The 17,199-nt window shown below is 43.8% G+C and overlaps 2 protein-coding genes across 3 annotated transcripts; one reads left to right on the top strand and one right to left on the bottom strand.

Moving 5' to 3' along the window:
• Nucleotides 1–271: 271 nt before the first annotated feature.
• znf341 (zinc finger protein 341) lies at nucleotides 272–8,951 on the bottom strand. The gene is made up of 16 exons (XM_029506845.1): nucleotides 8,712–8,951; nucleotides 8,118–8,228; nucleotides 7,326–7,516; nucleotides 4,691–4,840; nucleotides 4,241–4,576; nucleotides 3,933–4,104; nucleotides 3,714–3,804; nucleotides 3,517–3,607; nucleotides 3,141–3,309; nucleotides 2,833–3,059; nucleotides 2,523–2,731; nucleotides 2,201–2,297; nucleotides 1,969–2,101; nucleotides 1,698–1,809; nucleotides 1,513–1,583; nucleotides 272–1,272 (listed from the first exon to the last, which is right to left on the bottom strand). Exons 1-16 carry the CDS (start codon nucleotides 8,740–8,742, stop codon nucleotides 767–769), a joined length of 2,697 nt encoding a protein of 898 aa, XP_029362705.1. The 5' UTR covers nucleotides 8,743–8,951; the 3' UTR covers nucleotides 272–766.
• A 163-nt stretch (nucleotides 8,952–9,114) lies between these two features.
• On the top strand, nucleotides 9,115–16,296 carry e2f1 (E2F transcription factor 1). 2 transcript variants are annotated; one of them, XM_029506847.1, is made up of 8 exons: nucleotides 9,115–9,308; nucleotides 10,077–10,442; nucleotides 10,700–10,799; nucleotides 11,483–11,702; nucleotides 11,861–12,013; nucleotides 12,357–12,471; nucleotides 12,558–12,843; nucleotides 13,783–16,296. In XM_029506847.1, exons 2-8 carry the CDS (start codon nucleotides 10,191–10,193, stop codon nucleotides 14,022–14,024), a joined length of 1,368 nt encoding a protein of 455 aa, XP_029362707.1. In that variant the 5' UTR covers nucleotides 9,115–9,308; nucleotides 10,077–10,190; the 3' UTR covers nucleotides 14,025–16,296. The 2 variants fall into 2 exon arrangements, with proteins under 2 accessions (XP_029362707.1, XP_029362706.1); XM_029506846.1 differs by having other exon boundaries at nucleotides 9,115–10,442.
• Nucleotides 16,297–17,199: the final 903 nt, after the last annotated feature.

Here is a 17,199-nt window from a genome sequence, read left to right as displayed (position 1 = left end):
CCTGTGAGTCAGATGTGCTGTCACCATCAGTTAAGGGAAAGCGCTGTCATCAGTTGTACTTGTGACTGTCTTGACATTGTTCATCTCACTGGTTTAAATGACACAGAAAATTACTCTTCTGAAGAGTGATTGCTTTACTGCAACTTCAGTCTTCATGTAGCAGTGCACATTCAAGGTTCAAGGTGGGAACCTGATTAAATAAGCCAAGCTTTTCTGATTTGCAAAAGTTTAATTTTAATTATCACTCACAAACTAGTCAAAGTGTGTCAGGGTGAAACTCTACGTTTGTGGGACACACTCAATTTGAAATGATTCACTTTTTGCTGCATAAAGGAGAATTTGAGGAAATGTTTATTTGACTTCTCTGGTTTCAAGGACAAGTGTGTTGGGTTTAGCACCATCTAGTGGTGATGACAGATTTAAAGCCACTTATGTGTCACTGTGAGCTCATCAGGTAACATTAATATAAACATTACTTTTATTAGTTTAGTTTCCCCACAAATGTTACATAATTTTCCTTTAAGTTGACAGAAATTATATTGACAAAGTGGAAAAGGTTGACTGATCGCTTCATCGATCATTTGTATTTACAGAAAAGAAATAAAGTATTGCAGATCTTTTAAATAGTGTTTTAATGTAAAACAAATAGCAAACATATTTCCCCAGACGCTGGTTGTAATCATTTGAGCTGATGGATTATTCGTCTACATCCAGGAAAAGTGATGATGCATGAGACTACAAACATGGCTACTGCAGACAGTTTTGGTCACTTGGTCAGGTTATGAATCTGCTCCAGTTCCTGTTGATCCTGTTCCATCCTTTCAACCGCATCCTGGCCACGTCCTGTTTGTCCCTCCATGGCACTGAGAGACAGTGCAGCTTGACAGCCCTCGTCCATACTCTGTTCTCCCTCATCTTTGTGTCTACCCTCCTGCTCCTGGCTGCCGTTTGACCTTTCCCTTCCACCAACTCTCTCTGATCCTGGACTTTTGGATTCTCTGGTTAAACTATTTGTTCTCTCATCATCCTCTGCATCCTTCTCCTTTCTGATGGGGACTGGTGTGATGTGGTTGCCATTGGTCTCTGGGGTGACTGCACCAATGCCCCCTGTAGGACACTTGTGATCTCGGTAGTAGCTGTGCCTGGTGAAGCCCTTGTTACAGGTTGAGCATCTGAAGCGGTAGTTGTCTGTGTGGGACTGCTGATGCTCCAGCATGTGAGCTCGGCGGCTGAATGCCTTCTGACAAAACAGACACTTGTAGGGTTTTATGCCTGAAGGAGACAAGAAGGTTGATCCATTTTGTGAGAGATGACAAAAGATGGACTGAAGACAAGGGATCTGTTCATTCAAGTCTCAGGTAAATCAAAAACATTTCGGTCAACTCTGAGATCTAATCTGGTCAAGATAATCACGCTCTCATCTACATCAGTGTTTAGTTATTCTGAGGACAGAGACATCACACGGGACCAGAAGTCTGCTGCATGTGGATGAAATTGGCCTGACTGACTCACCAGAATGGGACAAGATGTGAGCTTTGAGTTTGTCTGGTCTGTTGAACTCTTTGGTGCAGCCTACATGCGTTCTGAGGGGACACACAAGTGTTAACATGCTAATCCGAAGGTTCATAAGGTTCTTTAAGGACAGTGAAGAATGGAACAAAAGGTGATAGAGGAGGGGGAGGTACCTCAGGACTCACCTGAAGGGACACTTGTATTTCTTGAAAGGTTCATGGATCAACATATGTCGCTTGACCTTGTCCTTCCTGTTGAAAGTCGCCTCACACAGGGCACATTTGTATGGTTTTTCACCTAGGAATCAAACCAGCAACCTCACTTTGATTAATGCTCAGAGGTCAGAGTTCAGGAGTACACAAATCAATGGTGTAGCGTGAATAGAGACAGAAAGATCATGACATACAGATGTAGGGACAGAGATATGTGGACAGATGGAACGCAGTGTGTCCAGACCTGAGTGGATGCGTGTGTGTAGTTTGAGGTAGTGCTCTGTCTTGAATGCCTTTTTACAGACGTGGCACTTGAACCGTCCTCCAGCGCCATGAGTGGGCAGGTGGCGTCTGAAGTATCTCTCACTGGGGAAGACCTGGAGACAAAAAACCAGGCCAGGTCAAGACATCAGGCCAGAGCCAGACCAGGTCAAAATGTCAGACCTGCTCATTTGAGTCCTCAGCATGTATTGTACCTTCTGGCAGTGTGGACAGGGGAAGTTGTGTGACGCTGTGAGCAGATGGTGCTCAAGGGCATCCTGGGTGGAATATCTGCTCTGACACTTGGCACACCTGAGGACAAAGAAAGTCAGACTTGGTCCTGAACCATTTTGACAGAGTGACAGTAAATAAGCTGGGGGGACTGCCATTATGCTCAACCAGCGTGCATCCCTCCGGTAGATATTATTTTAGTTAAATTTCCTGTAACTGTGTTTCAGCAGTGAATGTGATCTGCCATTGATCAGACATTTCTTGTAATGTCAGCAGGACAAGGGCACGAGTGGCAATGGCACTCACCTGTAGATGGTGGTCTCCTTGCGTGTGCTCTGCTGTGGGCAGAAGCAGTGGGAGTACTGGTGGACCCCCAGTTCAAAAAGGGAGGGGAACACTTTGCTGCAAAGGTGGCAGCGGTAGGTCAGCTGCTCCTGGTGAGACCGGATGTGCTCCAGAAACTGCTCCAACTTGTGGAAGGTCTGGGAGCAGGTCTTCAGCACACATTTGTAGACCTACAGGGGAGCAGAGGAGAAGTCATTTCTCCCCAGCTGGAAACTAAGATGTGAGACAAAAAGACTTCCTAAAACGTGCTGACACCTCCAACGGGACCCACCTGCTCCCCTTTGTGCTGGGTCATGTGGGACTTCAACTGAAAGTACGTCTTGAACTTGCTGGCACAAAACTGGCACTGGTAGGAGCTGTCGATGACCACTATCTGTCTTGTCTGAGTCTGGCACTGTTGGTTCTGAGTGGGTTTGTTCTGCACTGCCCCCCCCTGCTGGCTGCTCTGCGGATTGGCCCGGGCCTCGGTGGCCCCCTCCTCAAGATCCCCTGACACGTCTGTAATGAAGCGAAGTGTTTACTGCCAGGACACGTGGCGTTCAAGTCATCAGTTTTTTTACACACGCATGTAAAAATGACCTGTCTGAGCTCCTTCCTGTTCAGCTGTTCGACCACTCTGCTCAAACTCCTCCTCCTCCTGCCCCGCCTGCTGCTCACCCCCTCCCTCCTCCACATTGGATGATACTGGGACCACCTTTACTGTGACTGGTAATCGTGACACAGTGCTGGCCACACCCATCGGCCAAACCTAGAAGATAAGCACAGTTGTTTTCCTGTTTTTCTGCATTTCAAACAAGACAGTGTCATCATGAATCAATGTTCCTAGTTAACATTAGTGTTTTGTTTCTTTTTTAAAGCAATGACTTTGAAAAGAATAAGGAGAAGAAGAAACCGCAAAATGAGAAGCTGTGTGTTAGTGCAATCTTATGTGTCTGCATATGTGTGTGTGTGTGACCTTGTGTGTCTGCATGTGCTTCTTCACGTTGGACTTTTGTGCGAAGGCTCGGCCACAAACGATGCACTGGAAGGGTTTTTCTCCCGTGTGGCTGTGGAGGGAAACACTCACACGTGATTCCATCTTGACAGGAAATGAGGACTGAGTCTGGTTCTGGTTGGGTGGGGGTTTTGGCGCCGGCGGGGGGGGGAACTCACCTTCGGATGTGCTGCTGGAGGTCAAAGTTTTTGGAGAATATTTTGTCACAGAAGTTACATTTGAGCTTTGGACCTTTTCCTCTGAGCTGTTCTGTTGGGGAGGGAAAGTCAGAGCGTCAAACAGATCAACATTTGTCTCTTTAAGTTAGCTGTTGTCTCTAATTTAAACACCACATGTCCAGTTGCCCCTTTGGTCCAAGTTATGGGGCATGAGCAGACCTGCTGCTCCGTCAGGGCTCTTCTTGTTGCCCCTAGGGCGTTTGGGAATGATGACCTTCTCAAAGTCTCCCAGCTCTGTCAGGGTGGTGGTCTTGGTCTTGGTGCCCTGTTTCCCGGGACTGTAGACAGGGAGGGTCGTGAATGACTGGCTCTCCACACACTGACTGGGCACCTGAAGGATAAACTCACTTCAATGACTTATTCTTCCTTCTATCGCTGTCAAAACAAAAGCTTTACCCATTTCTTTCCCAACATGCAACACTCAAAAGTCAATGATGCGCAACATATTTGACAGTGAGGTGCCTCACTTGAACAGGATGGAAGGGCTGCAGACCCAGGGTGTGGATCTCTGCACTTGCCCCATTCACCCCAGCCATGTGAGGCATGGTGCTGTAAACCTGCACCACCGAGCTGCTGTGACTCGCAGGGACTTGCGAGGAGAGTGGCTGTTGGGTGGTCTGGCTGGCAGGCAGAGGGTGATGGGGGGGCTGGCTAGAAGGTAGGTGATGGGTGGAATGTGGTTGCTGTTGCTGCTGCTGCTGCTGCTGCTGCTGCTGCTGCTGCTGATGATGATGATGATGATGATGTAGGTGGTGATGGTGCTGAAGGTAAGACACGCCGGCCGTGTGCATGCTCAGGTTACTCTGAAACACAAAACATAGGGTTTGATTAACCTGTAAAACAACATTTTACGATTTATCTTTATAATTTATCAATAATGTATCTTCTAAATGAAACTGAAACCCCCTTTACCTCACCTGTATGGGCGTCTGCATGGCGGCCATGGGCTGGTCAATGGAGGTGAAAGCTGAGATGGCTGACATGAGGACGTCGTCACTCACCAGCACGTTGCCTTGGACAAAAGTGTGTGTCAGAGGGGAGGGAGGCACGGTGATGTAGGTGGATACCTGGTGTGTCAATGCAGAGGAAAATAAACCTCTCAATATAACTTGCCTTGATTCAGAGACAATGCACTGCACAGAATAGCTTAAAAATTACTAATAATTAGTAGTTTCCTAAATAGAGCCTCCGCCCTTTGCTTGGGTTTTGGGCATCATCTTGTTTAGACAGAACTTTTATTCATCAAATCAAATCAGATTTATTTGTATAGCGCCAAATCATAACAAAGTTACATCAAGGCACTTACATATGGAGCAGGTCTAGACCAAACTCTTTATAAAATGATTTAAAGAGACCCAACAGATCCCCAGATGAGCAAGCACTTGGTGACAGTGGCAAGGAAAAACTTCCTTTAAGAGGCAGAAACCTCAGGCAGAACCAGGCTCAGTGGGGGCAGCCCTCTGGGTTGAGAGTGGGAGAGAGAGAGAGAGAGAGAGAGAGCAAGAGAGGCACGGGGGGTGTAGTGTAGGGTGAGAATGAGAGCAGGAGAGGGGGATATTCAAATAGGTGTAGGCAGGAACATGATGTTGCATGAATGGATGTAGTGCTGTAGTACGGAATTAATGAGGATAAGGGAGTAGCAGGCACTGCAGAAACATAGGATGGCAATGAGTCACAACCTGCATATGATGGAGCTTGGCCATTAAGAGCTTTATATGTTAACAGAAGAATTTTAAATTCTACAATGTATTTTACCGGCAGCCAATGAAGAGTGATTTCTTTTCCTAGTATATTCATATAATATTCGCGCAGCAGCATTCTGAATCAACTGAAGGCCTTTCAGTGATTTGCTTGGACATCCAGATAGTAATGAGTTACAGTAGTCCAGTCTGGACGTTATGAATGCATGGACTAGTTTTTCCTCCATCATCCTGAGATTTTCTGATGTTTTTCTGAGATGTTTCTGATTTTCCTCATGTTTCTCAGGTGGAAGAAAGCTGCCCTACTGACTTGTTTTATGTGAGGGACAACGGACATGTCCTGGTCAAAAGTTACTCCAAGGTTTCTTACAATGGAGTTGGAAGCCAAACTAATGCCGTCCAGACTGATTAGATGATTAGATAGCGTTTCTCTAAGGTGCTTAAGGCCAAGTACAATAACTTCTGTTCTGTCAGAGTTAAGGAGTAAAAAATTTTGGGTCATCCAGACTTTTATGTCTTCAAGACATGTCTGCAGCTTGACTATCTGACTGACTTCGTTTGACTTCATTGATAAGTACAGCTGAGTGTCATCTGCATAACAGTGAAAGTTGATGCTGTGTTTCCTCATAATGTTGCCTAGAGGAAGCACATAGAGCGTAAAGAGGATTGGTCCAAGTACGAAACCCTGCGGGACTCCATAACTGACTACAGTGCATGAGGAGGAGCTTTTGTTAATATGAACAAACTGATGTCTATCTCATAAATAGGATTTGAACCACCTTAGTGCAGTTCCTTTAATGCCAATTTCATGTTCCAGTCTCTGTATTAAAATATTATGATTTATGGTGTCGAATGCAGCACTAAGATCTAAGAGGAGAAGTATGGAGGCTGATCCATTGTCCGAAGCCATTAGAATATCATTGGAGACTTAAACTAGCGCTGTTTCTGTGCTATCATGGGCTCTAAATCCTGACTGAAACTCTTCAAGCAAACCGTTCCCATCTAGGTGGTTATGTAATAGGCTTGCTACTGCTTCGAGAAATGAAGGGAAGGCTTGATATAGGTCTATAGTTGGCCAAAACATCTAGCTCAAGATTTGGCTTTTTAAGCTGGGGTTTGATGACTGCGGTCTTAAGAGTCTGACGTACATAACTCAAAGATAAGGTCAAATTAATCAGTTCCAGAATGAACGACTCAATTAAGTCACGAAACTCTTTCAAGAGGCTAGTTGGTACTGGGTCTAATAGACAGGTTGATGATCTGGATGATGAAACTATAGAACCTAGCTCTGAGAGATTCAGAGGTGAGAATGATTTCTGATGTACAATAGCCATTACAGTTGATTCAAGAGTTTCTGTATTCAGTAGGAGATTATTGTCTAATGTAGGTAAGAGCTGATGAAATCTTTCTCTGTGAGAATTTTATCTGTAAAAAAGTCCATAAAATCATCACTGCTGAGAGCTAAGGGGATCACTGGTTCAATTGAGCTATGACTCTCTGTCAGCCTGGCTACAGTGCTGAAGAGAAACCTGGGGTTGTTCTTCTTTTCTTCTATTAGTGCTGAGTAATAAGAACTTCTAGCACTATGGAGAGCTATTTTTATACGTTTTTGAGCTATCTTTCCAGGCTTGGTTAGTTATAAATGTCAGTGGTTTCATATTTATAGTCCTGCTTTTTCATCTGTGGCACAAATTCAAATTATGAAATAACTAAAATGTATTTGTTCAATTTTTTTGACAATGAATGTTTCACTGACTTCATGTCTGTCGCTTTCTATATTTGCTGCTCATGTTCAAATCTGGATTTATCAGCCTCTACATAATAATTGTTTTTATTGATGGTTTGTTCTCACCTGTCTGTTGGCAGGAGTCTGAGGTCCAGAGCTGAGGGATGGGTTGGGTGTGTATACATTGGTGGACGCCAGGGACACTGTGGACAGAGAGGGGGTGCTGGACTGGCACTGCTCCCTCTTGTGTGTCATGAAGGCCGGCAGGGAGTTGAACTGTTTTTTACACTTCCCACACAGAAAGACATCCTCATCGTCTGAGGAGAGGATAGAGATCAGGGTTCACACAAACATGAATAATACTTATCTATTATATACAGGATGTGATGATGTCTTTAATGTTTCCTGCTGCAGCAAAAGTCATTTGTTGAGAATAAACAGAAGAAAACAGGTTTCAGGACTGGACATAGATGTGCAAAGATGTGCAGAACATCACCATCAAAGACTGCAAAGCTGAGAGGGGGCGTTTAAGAGTTTAAGAGTCAAGTCTTTGACTCTGATGCATCACACAGAAAGATAGAAGTTGCACAAACCCTAACAATAACTGTTATTTTAATGGAATATAAACACAAGCAAATAAAACATTCAACATTACTGTTATTACTGTTGAAACCCTCCTGTCTGAACTAAGCAACATGGCTGTCAGATTTGATCAAACTAACATCTAAATGCACCTTGACTCATCTGTTTCCCATCCTCTGATAATTTTGACCCCATGATAAACTGATACTGGTCAGACTTTTCTTCTTCACAAGCTCATTTTAACCACCAGATGTTTGGATTCTGGGCAAGGAGGCTGGTGTGACTTCACTCTATTACCATTTGTTCACTTTGTTGTGTGTTGTTTGTTGTACACACCCATAGACTGGATAGTGGATGTGCCTGAAACATTCTGGTTGTTTGGGTCAGGAACCCCTCCTTGGCCATCCAGCAGAGACTGGACTGCCAACACTGTCTGGTTATCCATACCTGAAGAGGAAGAGGAGAAACAGTGTGCTCCAAAGAAATCACTGAAATCTTAAAATCTGACAGTGAGGATGGCCTGTGGCAAATAGACAAAGACATTGTCAGTGGACAGACTATGTCCTGCTGAAGGACAAATCATAGGAAAAACAGAATGAAATAAAACTCTTGAATGAAGTCGAAACCTTATTATACACTTATTTCCGGCCAGATGTTCCTTAATTATCCGATGGGAGGATTAAGTGAATCCATTGATGTAAATGATCGAAAACAGAAATACGATGTGACCGAGATCGGTCAACAATTAATCTGTTTGTTTATTTTCAGTCCTTCCCTCCCCAAATCTGGTGTGATTGTGACAGGAAGAATAAATGTCACGTACGTTATACTGGGACATCGAAATGAGCTCCGAAAAACCAGGTTGTTCAAAATTTTAATTCACGTTTTATTCTCATTGTAAAAACATAATTATTAATATTATATTCTTACCTTCAAGTACTTCAAATATCGCCTGCGCCATCTTGTTCTCCAGCTGCGCGATCGATGTTCGATTAGCAGAGTCTGCCTACTCATGGTCAAACTCAGGCTGTAGGATTGATAAAGATGATCACAGGCATCACATCACACGGCCGACGGTGTAAAACACGGAAACTTACTTAAGCCTCAGTTTCAGCAAAATAAAACTCGGCCTGTGATTTAGTTTGTGGAGAACAATCACGTCGATGTGTTTTGACACTTCGAAATAAATGCAATGGGCAACTGTTTAATTTTCCGTGGAACTTGATCGCACCATCAACTCGACTCCTCTGTGCTCAATAACATGACGGATGGCTTCTGGACCAATCAGAACGCAACAGTCCTGCAAGGCAGGACTGTTGCGTTCGTAGTCGGCGTTTAACCAATTGTAACCCTCCGATTTACACACGTGCCCGTTTCGCGGCAAAAAAGATTTCGCGCGAAAACCGTGGTGTCGTTGTTTGAGTGTCGATCAGCTGGGAAAATAACAACAACAACGGCTGTTCACGAGCTCCACACGGCGGCAGCACGCGCAGACCGGCCACGGTGTTACCGAGCGAAGGACTGGTGGTTTGTGGCCCAGGGCTCCTCTTCTTTTCCCGTTAATTTACAATTTTGTCTGCGAGTCCTACCAGAGGACCGGAGAACCGCGGTTAGCAGTTGAGCTAACATGCTAACCCACCGGGAAGCTCAGTCTGAGGCACTTTAATGTGTCAGTCGACGGACGTTCAGCTCCTGGGTCTCTGACCCGCGCAGCCTCGGTGCTGCCCCCGTTGGAGCCTGTGTTTTCTGCCGTTAGTTGACTCTCGGAGAGCCGCTCCAAACTTTCACCGTTTGACCGGAGCCCGATTTGACTTGAGGGTGACTGCGGGCTGTGGCCGCCAGGAACAGACTGGGCGGCTCAACTTGTGTCGGTCACACCGCAGCTAGCTGCTGTTAGCCGTGTGGGGTCAGATTCGGCAATTGTCGGGGTTTTGGGGTAGTTTGTTCCCAGGCCTCGCGGCTCAATTGGAATGACAGGACTGACGAAGACAAACGATTAGCTTGCTGCCTCGCTAGCTCCCCAACCTGCGGTATTTACTACAGTCTCTGTCTCTCTCTGTCCCATGGCTCCGACTCCATGTGCCTTCCGCCATTTTATTTAATTAGCCGATTTCCTGCTCGGCAGATGATCATCCTGTTGTTCCGTCGGTGTGAAGTTGACTTGTCACACAAAGTTGTGTAGTTATTCAAACGCAGTGTGTAGTCACACAGGAAAAGACGTGTTTTGAGATGTTTGTGCAGTCTGTGATCGTCTGCATGAAAACTCTGAGGAGGCTTTATCCCTGTTCCCAACAGTCACTGAATGCACCATCTGCCAGTCGGAGTTTAGCCTGAGTCTCACAACAGCCTCCATTTGTGACCCCGGACACCCCCTCAGTCCCGACAGTGGTCCCCAGACACAAAAGGGCCATGTCGGAGACTCTGATCACAGGGCAAACCTCGGAGGATCTGCTGGCAGACTTTGAGACCCTTCTGAACTCTGGCAGCATTGAGCTGGGCCAAGACCACCAGATAGTCATCATCACCAGCCCCAGCAATGAGGGATTGCACCCGCCCGTAGCACCCACCAGCACAGGGGAGATCCTGCTGTTTGCCACGCCTCAGGGCCCTGCCGATGTGGGTGTCCAAGACAAGAGAAGACCCGCTCTGGGCAGACCTCCGGTGAGGAAGAAGGGGGCAGATATGAAAGAGTGAGAGGGAAGTGGCTGTTGGAAGTGTTGTCTTTCAGGGGAAGTTTCACAGAAGCATTTCAATGTGTTTTTACCTGCAGATGACCGGAACCCCCCCCCCACACACACACACACACACGCTGCTTTAAGACCCCTGCGCCATCCTCCTCAATCGTGTTTTCACTATGTCTTTCTATTTCTAAATTTGTTTTGGCTTCATTTCTGTTTACACTGTTTGTATTTGTTTAGGTGAAGAGAAAGTTGGACCTGGATAGTGACCATCAGTATGTCAGCACAGCCCGACCATCCCTGGGCCAAGCTCCACCCTCCACACCTGCCCCCCCAAGAGGTAAACGCATCCTCCACTCCAGTCCATGATTAAAATATGTTTCTTGTGAGAGGCATGTTTGATACACCAAAGCAAGACAAGCAAAAGCAAATATGCTTCATATTATCACCATTAATCCACTGACAGTTGAAAAACAGACTATGAATTTGATGTCATCAGTACAGGCTGTATTTTGGTGTCTTTGAGCTTATTGAAGATTAACAAGTTTCTGCTCAGTGAGGCTGATCACTGACAGACAGAAACAGCAGCAGATACTAAAATTCATGCCATAGCTTTTAAAAACTGGATGAGTGAGAAAATGTTTTGACAAGCAGAGTGAACAATAGTGTCAATAGCTTTTTATATATATTTAAATATAAACACATACATGCATAACTTGAGGTTTGGTGTTTTATGCTGACATGAAATCTATCTTGGATTATGTGTCTGTTACGACATTAACTAAGTTGGAACCACGAAGATTAAGTAGCTAGTTTATATCCTTTATTTCCTTGAAATGTAATATATATCATCCCAGTCCTTCACCATATTCATCCACCAATCTTTGTTTATTCCCATATATATCAGGACACATCCTGTGTCTCTTTCATTCAAAAGCCAGGAAAGCCTTTACAATTGGCTGAGCGCCATCTTTGCCGTGGGCCAACATGGTCATAGTTTTACACCAGCCTTGTCCCTTCCAGTTCCCAGAACCAGCACAGAGAAGTCCCGCTATGACACGTCCTTGAACCTGACCACCAAGCGCTTTCTCAGCCTGCTGTCCCAGTCAGTTGATGGTGTGGTGGACCTGAACTGGGCCTCACAGGTTCTGGATGTTCAGAAGAGGCGCATCTATGACATAACTAACGTCCTTGAGGGAATCCAGCTCATCTCGAAGAAGTCGAAGAACAACATCCAGTGGCTGTGAGTCTGAGACAAAACTAAATGTTATTACTGGACTAAATCACACTACTGAGAGCAGACTGCTGAGACTGTGCTAGTTCCAAAATGAACTGTGTGTGTGCCTGTTGTCCCATCAGATACTCAGATTTTCAATCTTTCCATGTTGTTTGCTCTTGCAGTGGGAATCGAATTGATGCAGCCTTGGTTTCACGCCACAGAGAGTTGCAGAGGGAGGTCTGTGACCTCACAGAGGCTGAGGAGCAGCTGGATGAGCTCATTTCCAAATGTAATGTGCAGCTCCACCTCCTCACAGAGGATCCACAGAACAAAAAATATCTTTCTTACCAGGACCAACATACTGAGTTGGACTCCATTGACTGTAGTAGCAGCAGTGAAGCCTGGTTACCTCCATTTTGAGAGTTCTCTGTTTTTCTGTCCTTCAGTTCGTCTCTCTGTCTGTGCCCCCCTCCACAAAAAGGTTTAAAAGGGAAAAAAAAAAACATAACTGGTGCAGATCCAGGGATTCATGGATCACTTTCCTGTACTTTTATTATCCAGCACACATGAGAACGTGAACCTCAGTCAGACACAGCAAAGCTTCTTCAGACACTCCAGGCTTGGTCTCTGAAGGTCTGATGTGAGTTTGTTTCATTCCTTAATGGCCATCGCTATCACACTGGGCTATGTGCGCTGCCAGGACCTCAGGAAGTCATTTGATTCCCCAGACCAGCTTGTCATGGTGATCCGAGCGCCACCTGAGACCCAGATGCAAGTGTCTGAGCCCAGTGAGGTACAAAGCCATCACACAGACCCTGACACTGTGTCTGGATTCTTTGGTCTTTTTCATGTACCTGTGTGTTTGTCTCTGACTCTCAGGGCTACCAAGTGTCCCTGAAGAGCACACGGGGACCAATCGACGTATTCCTCTGTCCTGATGACAGCTCAGGCGTCTGTAGCCCCGTGATAGGTGGTAGTCCCTCCAAACCAAATGCTGACCCCTCTTTGGCCCTGCCCCCTCCGTCACCCTCCACAAAACCCACTGACCAATCACAAGACAGAACCCCCACAGCTTGCCCGGAGGTGAGAGCAGCCTCCCCAGCACTGACACTGAACTCAGTGACGGCAGCGTTGCCACAGGAACCCGCCTCCCTGGTTTTAACAGGTGAGTCTGTCTCTACATTACTATCCATTTCTTATCCCTCAGCTGATGGTGGGTCACATTATCTTTCTGTGGGTGGGGCAGATGACCTCTGTCCGTCTGCAGGTCATCGACTCAGCATGAGGAAGGAAGCACCACAAATCACTCACAATCACAGCAGACATGAGGTTTAGTCACTTTGACTTTAAATTTAAATCTAGTTTAATCAAACCTTCAGAAGTTTTCTGCTGTTTTCAGACCTCTTATAGACACAACAGAAGTCCAGATAATGGTTTCTCTTGCCGGCTTGAAATATTAATTTCAGGGTTGTCAGCATTAACACATTAATCGCGATCAATGAAAAGCGCCGATTAACGCTTTTTCTTCAAAATCGCAATAATATAGCCAATCATATATATCCACCTCCTGTCATCTGTCTTTCTGTTCCAACAACATACAAAAAAATTTGAATTATTTGTATTTTGGAATGGTAAGTAATCCGCAGCTACCTTGTTATTAATCAGATTAGAAATTTAAATCTTTGGCCAGCCCTAGTTAATGTGCTTGTTAAGATGTAGCAGCATCATCAGTGTGAACTTGCATAATGCTGTCTTCAATCAGCCAATTTAATTCTCAGCTTTCAATGTTTCAGAATCACAGGCCTTTGTCCAGCAGACAGCCTATCATAACAGGAAACACTCAGTTTTAATTCATATAGTCTAAATGGACATGTCCTGGTAAGCAGGCTATAGCAAACTTACAATGTTATTGCGACGGTTCCTGCTGGTATCCTGGAGCTGATGCACCTAGAACGCCATCAGTGGCTTCATGGACATCATAGTGTCATCTGTCTCTAATACAGTTAATGAGGGTGTGTATTGATAATGAGGGGTGATTTTAATTAATAATAGTGACAGTTTCCCATGATCCTCTGTACCATTGACATTTTCCTGTTTTTGACAGAGGCGCTCCTGGGAGGCGACCCGTTCCCCAGCCTTGGGGAAATGCCAGAATTTGATCTCTTAGCCCTCTCCTCCTTAGACTTCCTGAATGGAGAAGGTCTCCCTCTCCCATTGGATGGTTTCATCAACCTTTCCCCCCCCCACAGTCACAACTACCACTTTGGACTGGAGGACCACGAGGGAATCAGTGAACTGTTTGACTGTGACTTTGGTGACCTGTCGCAGGTTCTGGGCAACAGTTAGATGAAGAGAAGGTTTGTGGGGACCTGGGAATGAACATTGTATGCAAAGATCTTTGTTTAAAAAAAACAAAAAAGACTTAAGTAATTAAATGGGAGGTTAAAGGAGAATGATTGCCCCCAATCTCTATGATTTCACTCCTGTACCACCAGGGTCTTTGCACCCTCCACCCCCTTTCCCTCTCTTAGCACATCTCTTTTGACATTTAAATTTGTTAGACCTTTAGCTTTAGCATAGCTATTTAAATTATTTATATGAATGTCATTTTGAAGTTTTGTGTTCAGAGCCGTTTTGCTCTTATTTGATGATGTGGACTGTGCAGGTGTGTAAGTGTGTGTGTTCCACTGGACAAGAGGACTGGTGGGCTGGTTTCCTTAACACTGAATTGGTTTGAGCCGTGGTGCAGTTTTTCAGTAATGTAGTTATGACCCGAGTTTTCTCCATCACAAATAAGGTATGTGTAAAATTGCTGGATCCTCTAAGGATTCACATGACCCACAGTCTGATGAAAGACTCCTGGTTTGTGAGATTCTTCTGGACCCTCGTCTTTGTCCAAACACATGATAAAATGCAGGCTTGTCATGATCCACGTCACTGAATCCAGTCTGGTCTGTGGACTGTCATCCCACATTTCCAGTGTAGGGACCTGAAGAGTCTGAGCTGCAGTATAACCAGGAAAACCAAGGACATCAAAGTGTGTAGGAAAGCAGGTGAGGATGGACTGCTGCAGGTTTATTAGCACGTAAAAACTAATAGAGAATAAATAGCTTTCTATTTGTTAGCTTGACATTTAGCCTTAGTCTCAGGTGTTTGGAGAAGAGCAAATCTTAATTTGTTGTTTTCGATGCAACAGGAGTGACTGCTCGTAGACGTGTAAGTTGATAAAAGATTGTTTCAGTTTTAGAAAACAATGCATGTTCTATTTCTCTCTTTGTGTAGTCTGGTTTTATCATTGTAGGGTGATGTCACTTCAGTGGTTGACCATCAGATCAGTTCAGTAAGTGAATTTCATGCCTTAAATCATTTTCCCATGTGAAGGGATTACTTAGACAGAATCAGCTCAGCATCTGTTTTTCAGTTAATTTGGCTGAAGCAGCATTTTGTTTATCTTGCTTCATAATGTTGTCCTTAGAAACTTTTTTTAATGTAAGCTAACAATCCTTTCCACTCCTGATGTGTAGATTTTAATGAGAAAACAAAATGTTTTGTTGAATTTCATATTTATTAAAAATTGTGAAAGGTTTTCATAGTGGAAAAAAGGTACAGAAATAATAATTTAATTTCTGGCAGGAAGAGACTTTCCTTTCCTTCACTTTCCTTCACTGCTTTTAACCTCCTAGGAGCTGGCATCACATTTTGGGTCATCTAGAACACAATACAAAATTTTTGTCTACAAGGGCCTGGTGTCCAAATATGAGGCCATTATACTTCCACTACATGGTGGCAGAAGAGTATCATACATGACAGGTTTCATTTATACAGGATTCAAAATGACCAACAACACACCCGAAAGAGAATTGAAAAATGTATGCCATGCAAGAGTTCGAGTCGTAGGAGGTTAAATGGCGTTCACTGATGAAAAGAAGTATTTTCTTCGTAAATTAGCTTGTTATTAGCAGCACATGTAAATTTTGCCATATTTTTTTTAATTATGGAGTATATATTTTCCTGTCTTACATTTGGCCAATGATGCCAACAAATATTTTTCGAGGGAAATGTAACAAATAGAATATATTCATCATTTTGATGTGGAACTGAATTCTTTGTGTCCTGCTAGTCACATCAGATGTTGCAGTTGCAGGCGACGTTGCTGTTCTGAGGTTGTACTTGTGTTGTTGCCTTTGTGCCTAAGAGTCTTGTGTGAATGTGTGAAACCCATGTAATTGCAGCGTATTTTCTGCCATTAGCATTTTATTTTGCATAAACTGTAGGTGTACAAATTCCAAGTCATCCTTGAGTGTATCATCAGTGGCTGAGCTCCTGGCTTGTTCTCTGAAGTGTTAGTTGTGTGGTGTGTTGTTTCTGCAGGACGGACGTTGTACCTTGTTAAGGTTTAGTTATAATTTTTAGCATCATGGTGAAAGATATATATATATATATTTTTTTTTTTTTTTTGTAAGAATTCATGTCAGACAAAAAAGAAATGATGACCATTTGAAGTCTCTGAGCTCAGCCTGCTTTGCATCCAGCAATTTAACCATCACTTTTATTATCAGTTGCTATGTTGTGGGTTCAAATTGGAGGTTTGTACTGGTGAAATATTAATGAGCTCCAATATGCCCTTTTGTATTACAAATAAAAATTACATATTTTCATTTGAATGCTTTTCCTTTCTCCCTGAGGTAATATAATGTTCCATTTTTGCTTGACATAAATCAGTGAGATTTGATAGTGTCACATTTAAACGTGATTAAATGTTTAAAATAACAACAGACAACTTGAATATCTGTTATTAGTTTGAAATCAAGGACAGATTAGGGCCAGCAGCCCCCCCCCCCCCCCCCCCACCCTCGACCTAGGACTTCTGCCCATGGTCTCACAGTGAAGGACTGAGACATCACTGAGCTCACCTGTGCAGGCAGAATGAGCCATTAGCTCATGCAAGAAGAGAGACCAGTTCTTGATTCGTGATTTGACTCAACACATTTTTCACAGCTGAACTTTGTATCTCAACTGGTCAACAACATTTGAAACATTTAAAATTTCTGCGTCTGAAATGACAAGGGTCAGTTCTGCAATGTCCATATGATAAAATCTCTAATTCAATTAGTCATCATAAATCTTAATGTGAAGATAAGTATTATGCAATTTGTTGACTGTATGAATTTTACAGCTGGGGTAGATGTTTTATTACTAAATTAGTTATGAAAGGCATTTTTTACTATTGTGCATGCAATAGTCCATATGATGTCCAAAATGGGAATAATGTCAGTGTCAACAGAGGAAGAGGATCCTCAAAACTTTATTTCTGAGACACCAACAATACTCCTTAAGGTTTACAATTATTACATTAAAGTCATATCTGCCACAGTCAACCATCCAACTTCCTAATGTGTTCTTAACCCATTAATGTAATCTTAACAGACTATGATATTATAATAGTTATTATTATTATTATTATTATTATTATTATTATCATGCCTCAGTCACTTAAGACAGATATAGATTTGCATGCTGT

Source organism: Echeneis naucrates, chromosome 7 (assembly GCF_900963305.1).
Source record: "Echeneis naucrates chromosome 7, fEcheNa1.1, whole genome shotgun sequence".
Classification (NCBI taxonomy): domain Eukaryota; kingdom Metazoa; phylum Chordata; class Actinopteri; order Carangiformes; family Echeneidae; genus Echeneis; species Echeneis naucrates.
This window is presented reverse-complemented; position numbering and strand designations above follow the sequence as displayed.

Excerpts from the sequence above, each read along its gene's own strand:
- znf341 (XM_029506845.1), bottom strand. The coding sequence starts at position 8,742 with ATGGCGCAGGCGATATTTGAAGTACTTGAAG. Across the intron at positions 4,577-4,690 it reads CCATGCAGACGCCCATACAG|AGTAACCTGAGCATGCACAC; the intron begins GTGAGGTAAAGG and ends TTTGTGTTTCAG. Across the intron at positions 2,732-2,832 it reads CCCAGCACAAAGGGGAGCAG|GTCTACAAATGTGTGCTGAA; the intron begins GTGGGTCCCGTT and ends GCTCCCCTGTAG.
- e2f1 (XM_029506847.1), top strand. The coding sequence starts at position 10,191 with ATGTCGGAGACTCTGATCACAGGGCAAACCTCGGAGGATCTGCTGGCA. Across the intron at positions 11,703-11,860 it reads AAGAACAACATCCAGTGGCT|TGGGAATCGAATTGATGCAG; the intron begins GTGAGTCTGAGA and ends TTGCTCTTGCAG. Across the intron at positions 12,844-13,782 it reads CGCCTCCCTGGTTTTAACAG|AGGCGCTCCTGGGAGGCGAC; the intron begins GTGAGTCTGTCT and ends TGTTTTTGACAG.